Source organism: Impatiens glandulifera, chromosome 1 (genome assembly GCF_907164915.1).
Source record: "Impatiens glandulifera chromosome 1, dImpGla2.1, whole genome shotgun sequence".
In the NCBI taxonomy this organism is placed as follows: domain Eukaryota; kingdom Viridiplantae; phylum Streptophyta; class Magnoliopsida; order Ericales; family Balsaminaceae; genus Impatiens; species Impatiens glandulifera.
The window spans coordinates 110,472,389-110,481,902 of NC_061862.1; the positions used below are offsets into that span (position 1 = coordinate 110,472,389).

The following is a 9,514-nucleotide window of genomic DNA, read 5'->3' on the forward strand; positions in this document are numbered from 1 at the left end:
CAATGATCTCAATATAACGCTGAAATAAGCTCAATATAACTACAATAATGTGGTAAAAGAGAATTGAGTGGAGACTATTGTTTGTGGTATAGTAGCTGGGTCATTGAATTGTTGCGCATCTGTTGGTTCATCCCGCATTTTTTTCTATAACAAAATTTAACAAGGCAATTAGTTAAATATATTACATCAATATAACTAGGCAGTGAGCTCTATATAACGAGTAAATGAGCTCAATATAACAAATCAACTAACACAATATAACGAGTCAAAGAGGTAAAACTAACCTTTGTTGAATGTTTGGACCTGTTAATTACTTTTTCTACGACAGATAATTTTCGTTTCGTTGGTGGCCTACCTCGAGCCCTCACTCTAACCGGAGAGTGAATCACTTTCTCTGTTGGAGGACTAGTTGCTGGTGTGGAACTTGTAGATGCATTATCAAAATCCAACATCAACTTTTGAATCATGTCTTCCAAAAGTCTAGACGCAACTGAGGTCTTATCTTCAGATTGTGATGCAAGTTGTTGGAACAAATGCATCATTGGAGTTAGACTGTTATACCTTTTTCTTTGACTTTCAGACACATCAGAATCATAAATATTGGTGATGCTTTGATAACCTCGTTTCAAATCTTTGCGCCAACGGTCCAAGACATATCTCTCAGGCACTTGATCCACTTTCATTCTTCTATACACCATAAGAATATGTCTGCACAAAATTCCCCTAAACTCAAACATCTTACATTGACATTGTACAAAATTCCCCATCGCGGTGTAGTGTACTTTCAACCAAACGTCCCTCAAGGTTTCTCCTGCACTTCCCAGAATGTTCTCTAATACATCAAAAACATGAGTTGGACCTTCCTGTTGAATATTTTGGATTTCGCAATACAACATCCCGGCCACTTCGTTATGGAATATCCTCAAAATGTCGTTAGTGTACAAACTATTAAATTGTCGTTCCAAGGGATAACCACAAACAACTGACAAGCTTGAATTATATGACTGAAAATCCAGTTTCATTTCTTTCTCGATGTTTCTCTTCAACGCCTTGTCATATTTCTCAACAAACTGTTTGAGGGAGGTTTTTGAATGAACAAAGTCGTCAAAAAAAGCATTCATGCTTTCACTTCTTTGTGAGGTTGACATGCCTGCCCAAAAGTGGTGTTTTACGTAGACAGGTATCCACTTACTTCGTTCTTTGTACAAAGAGTTTAACCAATCGCTATCTTCTAATTGAAAATCGTCTACCATTCTCATCCATTCATAATCGCACTGCTCAATTGTGATTGAGTTATAGACAATATTCTTCATCGTTTGTTTTAGAGATTTGTATTGAGTGTGAGCACCAAATTTAGCTGGGAGTTTCTTCATGATATGCCAAAGGCATAATCTATGCTTGGTGTTTGGAAACACCCTCTCAATAGCAATGGCCATTGATCGACATTGGTCAGTTATTATTGCCTTCGGAGCACATCCATGCATGCATGTCAACCATGCATTAAAAAGCCAAATGAATGAGGAAGAATCCTCGTTGGATAGTAGGCCACACCCTAGTAGAATGGATTGTCCGTGATGATTCACCCCTACAAATGGAGCAAAAGGCATGTCGTAGCGATTTGTCAGATAAGTTGTGTCGAAGGTGATGACATCGGAGAAGCATTGATAAGCAGCCCTGCATCTTCCATCAGCCCAAAATACATTCCTTATCCGAGAATCTTCGTCTAGATCATATACATAATAGAAATTTGGGGATTTGCTTTGCATTAGAGTGAAGTATTGAGAAAGTGCTTCCGCATCACCATTTCCTAACCTCAACTTCCGAGATTCTGAAATAAAGTTTCTGCAAGATCTCTCGTCAAATTTCAGATTATCATAACCACCGGCTTCAACTACAAAAGATTGGAAACTTTTTGCGAGTGTAATTCCTGCTTCATCATTTAATTCCAATCTTCTCTTTACCTCCAGATCAAGAACCTTGTGGGATCTAAGATGTCTTGATTTCCCCGGGCTCATGGCATGGTTGTGCTCCAGGCAGACGCTGGTGATCTCGACTTCCCCATCGTTTCTAACAGCAACATTAATCCTTGCTTTACAATTCGTCTTGATAGAGGGTCTGGGATGTAAAATATTTTTTCCCCTTGATGTAAAAACACCATTTTTTGCACAAGCTAGCGAGAACCACTTTTGTTTGCCATCCGGTCCATTTTTTGTTCCGAGCTTACTTATACCGAAACCAGTACCAAGGGAATAGGCCTTGTAATACAAACGAATATCCGTTTTAGATGGAAATATCATCCCAACAGTCGGTATTTCAATGACTGGAGCAGATTGAATTAGAGGATCCATGCAGCTGAACAATAACAAATTGTAATTAAATTAGAAGATTTGAATTAACAATAATATATCTCTGTATTTAGATAAATATAAAGGTGGAATGAGCTCAATATAAAGGTGTATATATTTGTGTATTGAGCTCAATATAAAGGTGTATTGAGCTCAATATAATAGTGTATTTAGATCAATATATATGTGTATTGAGCTCAATATAACCGTGTATTTAGCTCAATATATCCGTGTATTGAGTTCAATATATTCGTGTATTGAGATCAATATAATGATGTATTGAGCTCAATATAACAATGTCAATATAAAGTTGTATTGATCTGAAGATAAAGGGAGGATAACGATTAAAGATAACGATGAAAAAACACAATATCAAAACATAGTAGTCATATGGATTACCCGAACAATGTCAATATAAAGTTGTATTGATCTGAAGATAAAGTGAGGATAACGATTAAAGATAACGATAAAAAAACACAGTATCAAAACATAGTAGTCATATGGAGTTACCCGACCACCGTCGATATGGTTCTCCGGAGCAGCCACCGTCGAAATGTATTTATATCGAGTTATATCCCGGCCGCCGTCGATAAGATTCTCCAGAAGAACTGAATCTATTCTAGGGTTTACAAGAAAGGTTGTCTTGGAGAGGATAGAGAAAAGAGAGAAAGTAGTTCTGTGCGGTTATATTTCTTTCTCAGATCATAAAGCGAATATATGTGGGTTTTTTTTTACACGCTGGCAAAGCACACATGGCAGCCACGTAGGATTCGCTGTATGGTCGGAGGCCCAGCATCGGCCTCCCTATCACGGCCCAAATAATTAATAAAAAAAGAATATTCCACCTGTCAACCCACTTAGCACACCACGTAGGCATCGCGCTCCCAGTCGCTGTCTCAAGCCCTTCTTTGAGTTTTTCCTTCCCCCAACTAATGTAATCAGTTGCAGATGACGAAGATTGAGAGCTCCGGCGACTCATCTCGGCCATGGGAGTCGTATCACACCGTCTACACCACCGCCAAAGCAGGTATTCCTTCGATCGTCTAGGATTTTCGAATTGATTCACTCTCTTTCTCTGTTATGTTCAACTCCTCACTCTTTCCCTATATCATGTTTACATACAAGTATATACGCAAGTAGTAACCGTCGGTATTGTTGCTTATTCCAATAGAAATAGTCAATATCATTCAATCGTGTTCTAAGAATGATCTCGTTTATAAGACAAATGTATCTCTTGAATTACGCTAGTTAAAATCTTCTTTGGCTGACAATTGATTTCTAGGAATGGAGGGTGTGGACAAGGAGAAAGTACAGAGAGTTGTATATGAAATGAGCAAAGGATCGAAGTATTTTGAAAACGAGGAGCGTAAGGATGCCTATATCAAGCAGAAGATTGAGGATATGCGTGTTCAGTCTTCCAAGCTTACTGCTTCAGACTTGTCGCATTATCAGAGGGTACTTACACTATAGTTTCACATTGCTTACTTATAAACTCAGAATTAGCATCCAGTTTCACATGATCCTTGTTTCATTCCTGGTAAATGAATCCTATCTGATTTACTGTTTATAAATGCATGTCTATCTAGGTTGCTGACAAAAGGATAGAAGAGATGGAAGCATCACGTGATTTATCAAGGATTTGGTTGCACGTCGACATGGATGCTTTCTATGCCGCAGTAGAGACACTTAGCGATCCTTCTCTAAAGGGAAAACCAATGGCTGTCGGCAGCATGTCTATGTTATCTACTGCTAACTATGAGGTTTGAGTTAGTAATCTATATGCAACTTCCAGTTAAAGAATCAAACTAATTGTAATTGTATCTGACATTTACACTGATTAAATGTGATTATATATTTTCTAGGCAAGAAGATTTGGTGTTCGTGCTGCAATGCCTGGTTTTATTGCTTGCAAATTATGTCCAGACCTCATATTTGTTCCCACAGATTTTAAGAAGTATACTTATTACAGTGATTTGACTAGAAAAGGTTTGAACTCTTGATTCATTTTTTTTTGCTATGCTGAATTTTGATTCCTTTATTTCTTTAATAGTTTTCCAGAGATATGATCCCAACTTCATGGCTACAAGTTTGGACGAGGCATTCCTAGATATAACAAGTGTATGCAAAGAAAGGAATCTTAATTGTGAGGAGGTGCTTCTAACATATACTAATTGGTCTTTCTTGAAAACATTATATTTATTTCTTTAGCGTCTCTAGATTTAATCTCTTCCTTCCATTTTCTTCTTTGAAGATAGCTGAAGAATTAAGAAAGTGTATTCATGATGAGACAGGCCTCACATGTAGTGCAGGAGTAGCACCCAATCGCTTGCTTGCTAAGGTCTTATTCCTCAATTCTGTTTTTCTTTTGTCCTTTTATGTTTTTGATTGAATTCTTCTTCAACTTGCATTGTCAGGTTTGTTCAGATATAAATAAACCAAACGGGCAGTTTGTACTAAGAAATGACCGCATAGCAGTGATAACATTTATATCATCACTTCCGATCAGAAAGGTATTATGGACTCTTAAAACTCTATTTGGTTTTTACAACATTGATCAAGCTTGTGGCATTTATTTAATAATTTAAACTTGAGTGTAACAAGATAAACTGAAGAGTTCGTGTATAGATTGGCGGAATTGGTAAGGTAACCGAACATCTATTAAGGGATGTTTTTGGAATCACAACGTGTGCCGAGATGCTAAAGAAAAGCGCTTTCCTTTGTGCGCTATTTTCTCATTCATCAGCAGGTCAGAATGCGATCTATTTTTCTGCTATGCCTCTTTTCAGTTTATTGAAATGGAGGGAACATGACGACTTTCCTTCTTACTAGACCTCTGCATACCATTTGGAAATGCCTTTTGAATTTCTTTGTGTTTTTTATTACGGATCCAGATACATAAACAAAAAATTCTGAATCTGCTTCGTTTCCAAATGTTTCTATATTTGGATCCAAATATAAAAATTAAAGTGTTTCCACATGGGGCCATTTACTTATTTCTTTTTCTTGGCTAAGACTACAGAGAAAAACATATTTATTTGATAACCAGCTCTGTTAGCATATAAAGTGTAGCTTTTTTCTATACTCTACCCATTATACTGACATTTGATCCACACTCATTGTACTTCTATGTTTGATTCTTTTCTTCTGTTCAGTATTTATATAAATTTTATCAACTAACATCATGTCTTTTGTTGCAGATTTTTTCCTCTCTGTCGGCCTTGGCCTTGGGGGAACAGATACTCCTCAAGCTAGGCTGCGTAAAAGTATCAGCAATGAGAGAACATTTTCTGCCACGCATGATGAGACATTGCTTTACCAGAAATTAGGTAAATGTCCAAAAACTGACTTCTAGCTGCAATGGAATTTTATAATAAAAAACAACTGGAATACAACATAGTCTAAAACTTTGATATTATTTTGGCGTTTGAGTAAAATAAAGGATCTGTTTGCGACATTATGGCATATTACCTGGAAAGTAAGCAAGTTATGTACCACATGCCATTAGCTTTCTTTCAACTACTTGGTCAATTATTTATTGTTTGCATAATAAATTATATCTCCATATTGTCTATTTAGATCGAGGAGAACATTATATATCTAATGAAGACATCACTTTTTAAATAGTTGAGAGAACAATATATTGATGTAAGAATTTAACCGGACTATTTTGGACTTGGCTAATACATAATAAATCTATTTAGTGTTCTAAATCTCTACCTCAGACTAGCGCATACATTTTTCTAGGTATATTCAAACTACAAAAAGGCTTATTTGTTTGAGACAATCAACATGTGATTAAGGGACAAATGGTGCATGGACAATCCACTCATAATAGGCTGACATGACCATGATTTCATTTTGTGGAAAATCAAACTCAAGAATAAAGTGACAATAACTGTAATGTTTCAATTTTTTTCTAAAGAATAAGTCTTTCATGATGACAATTTTTGCATAAAATTTTAAAAAATTATCAGCTATTTTCTACAGTTAAAGCACTTTGAAATGTTTGTGTTGTATTATTTATCATGCTGAGATATCCATAACAATTGAGTTATATTGGAAATACTTTAAGCTTTTATTTCACATGTTAGGTGGACATTTTCTTACTGAATCCCAACTATTTTCTTCATTCTATTAATTTCTTCGTCATAGTACAACAAATGTGGTTTTGCATGGCCTGAGTAATTTTCTTTTCTTCGAGTAATAGATACATGGCTGGAAGTTGAAATTTTGTTTGAGTGAATCAAGTACTACCTGCCTTAAAACATATTTTACATTTTGCATTTTCAGTGGATCTTGCAGAAATGCTTTCTGCTGACATGAAAAAGGAAGGCCTTTATGGGCGAACGTTAACACTGAAACTCAAAACGGCATCATTTGAGGTATTCTCTGTATTCTTGCATATCCACTTTAACATTTGAGACATTTTTATGTTGTAAAATGCTATGGGGTTATGCGGTTCTGAACTTGTCCTTTAGTATACCTGAGATGTATTTGTATTTTCCAAATGCTTTATTTCACCAATAATTGTTGGTTCCTTTGCAGTGTTTGCATTTGTTTTATGCTAACATATTTGTGACGGTGTTCTTCAGGTTCGTACTCGAGCCGTGACATTACAGAAATATATATGCTCAAATGAGGAAATCTTGAAGCATGCCTCGAAGCTACTAAAGGCTGAACTGCCTGTATCTTTGAGATTGATTGGTAAGTGTATCACATTTGATTCCTCATTGATTATGGACATGAATTAATTATGAGATTTTGAACTTCCCCTGTTGGAAACACTGTGATACAAAAAGTTATGGATCCAAAAACATATTTGTATGATATTATGTTTGAAGACTAGAATAGTTCAAAACAGATTTATAAGAATAAATTAAGGTTTTAAAGGTATAAATTATTTGAGGAGGGATAGGGGAAGGGAAATTAGGAAAGGGAATGACGTGATCATTGGCTGGAAAAAAAATAAAGGTTGAGGAGAGAGAAATTGTTATTTTTTCAGTCAATTGCACGTCATTTCTTCTCTCATTCCTTTTTCCAAATTTCATCTCCCTATCATTTCTCAAATTATTTTAGGCTGAATTTGTAAGTTGTCTATTTACATTTTTTTGTCTTCTAATGTAACTAAATAAACGCATAGATGAAATGAAGAAACCAATTTTCCCTCCTAAAGTCTTTTATCTGGATTTTTGTTTATTTGGCAGGCTTACGAGTATCTCAGTTGAATCTTGGCAAGGACATCATTCCATCTGATCCTACTCAGAAAACACTTTCCAGTTTTATTCTATCGGCAGAGACTTGTCAAAATGAAATAGATAGAAACATGTCCATGGGATCCGATATTAGTGATCAACGTTTCATCGATCATGAGGAAACTTGTGTTCCCATTGACAACCATGAGATATGTGACAAAGATCTTGAAAGTGATGAATTTCTTCCTACCAATGAATCTAAAGATGAAATATTTACTAAGCCTACAGAAAGATTCCTGGTATATATCATCTCTGATCTTAATTTATCTTCTGGTTTGTTCGGCTTCTCATATATATGGTTATTTCTGGCAGGTTAATGATTCTCAAATAAGGGACATTGTTAAGCAAGAAAGCAAGGTTGATTTTACTAAAGTGATGGGTGACGATTTCTTCTCTCGGTCAAGAAAGATGGAAAAGGGTGACAATACTTCAATTAATAGTATATTTGTGTGGGTTGATGACTATAAATGCTCACTATGTGGAGTTGAACTACCACCTAGTTTTGTGGAGGAAAGGCAAGAACATTCAGATTTTCATCTTGCCGAGAAATTGCAAGAAGAGGAGTCAACCAACCATGTGGAAATCCATCCTCTTAAAGAAAGGTACTGTATTTTTATGCCTTGTATTTCTAAAACCGACAACGGGTTAGGCCAATCATGCAATGAGATGAGATGTGGTTGGTTAATTAGTGCGCATGAGATGAGATGTGGTTGGTTAATTAGTGCCTTGTTTAATGTGGGTTAATTGACATTATGTCTAAATAACCCACTATCCAATTTATAATCGCATTATCAACCAAAATATCAAATTATTTTATTTTATTTTTTACAATATTTAAAATATTAAATAATAAGGACATTTTGAACCCACCTAAAATAACTCAAGTGGAAAGAGTTTGTCGAAAAGACTAAATATCTGAGGTTGGTTTTCACTATGAACCCCTTGATTGAAGTTAAGGTCCATGATTATGGGGTCTTGATAACTTTTTGTGTGAATAAACTTGGTTTTCAAAAAAATATGGATATTTTGATCAAATCCAAATAACTCAAATATTCTTATACTAAACAAGGTTATTTGTAAATAACTGAATGCTATTCAAATAACCCTTGATGAAACAGCCCTAAACATAATTCTGAACTCAAATCATTTGATCACCACTGTTAAATTTGTATTGCTCTTAGCTTTGTATTGAACAGCATCTACCTGTTGAGTTTAACCAAACTAAACCATATCAGGTTTACCCAGAAAGAGGAGCGAATTACAAGCCAAAGCAGAAATAAGAAGCAGAAATCATCTCCTGCAGGAGGCAAACATTTACCAATTGATATGTTCTTTCCAAGAAGTAATAAAAACTTGTAGCAAGTACTCATTTGGTTGTTATAATACAGGCATAGAAACTGTATATAAAATTTTAAATCACTTTATATGTATCTCTAACTGTGTTGAGTTAATAATAATTTTAAACCCTCAATAACTAATTGGCACCCTTATTGTTGCTGCCACAGTTGATAATGAAATCAAATTAAAAGCATATGCAGATCCAGATTCATGTCTATTTGTTATTTTTTCAATAAGTTGCTTTTCTTTCTACAACAGATTGGTATAGTAACAATGTATATTTGAACTTAATTGTATCTTTTTTTCAAGGACAAATCCACATATTGTATCTGGTCAATTGTTGTTCTGGGCGGGTCAGAGCAAAGTTTGAATTTACCTAACTCAAAAATAAAAATTAGGATTGAATATTTTGGTTTGGGTTAATTTTGGATTTGGACAAGTTTGGTGTTGGGTTTGGGTTAAAATTAGTTTTGGGGAACATTAAAGTAGCGCCAACCTAGTGGTTCCTTGTTCCTATTACTTCCACCTAGCCACATGATCAAACTTCACATGATCAAACTTGGGTATTCCCTATTCTAG

General features: G+C 35.3%; 2 protein-coding genes across 2 annotated transcripts; one reads left to right on the top strand and one right to left on the bottom strand.

Moving 5' to 3' along the window:
- Positions 1-405: 405 nt before the first annotated feature.
- On the bottom strand, positions 406-2,348 carry LOC124940287 (protein FAR1-RELATED SEQUENCE 5-like). The gene is made up of 2 exons (XM_047480798.1): positions 562-2,348; positions 406-412 (listed from the first exon to the last, which is right to left on the bottom strand). Exons 1-2 carry the CDS (start codon positions 2,346-2,348, stop codon positions 406-408), a joined length of 1,794 nt encoding a protein of 597 aa, XP_047336754.1.
- Positions 2,349-3,244: 896 nt separating this feature from the next.
- On the top strand, positions 3,245-9,068 carry LOC124920481 (DNA polymerase kappa). Its single transcript, XM_047461349.1, has 14 exons — positions 3,245-3,372; positions 3,628-3,800; positions 3,932-4,105; positions 4,208-4,331; positions 4,396-4,496; positions 4,597-4,683; positions 4,760-4,855; positions 4,971-5,091; positions 5,543-5,671; positions 6,636-6,727; positions 6,938-7,049; positions 7,550-7,836; positions 7,910-8,199; positions 8,833-9,068. The coding sequence occupies exons 1-14, from the start codon at positions 3,294-3,296 to the stop codon at positions 8,954-8,956; spliced, it is 1,989 nt and encodes a 662-aa protein (XP_047317305.1). The 5' UTR covers positions 3,245-3,293; the 3' UTR covers positions 8,957-9,068.
- Positions 9,069-9,514: the final 446 nt, after the last annotated feature.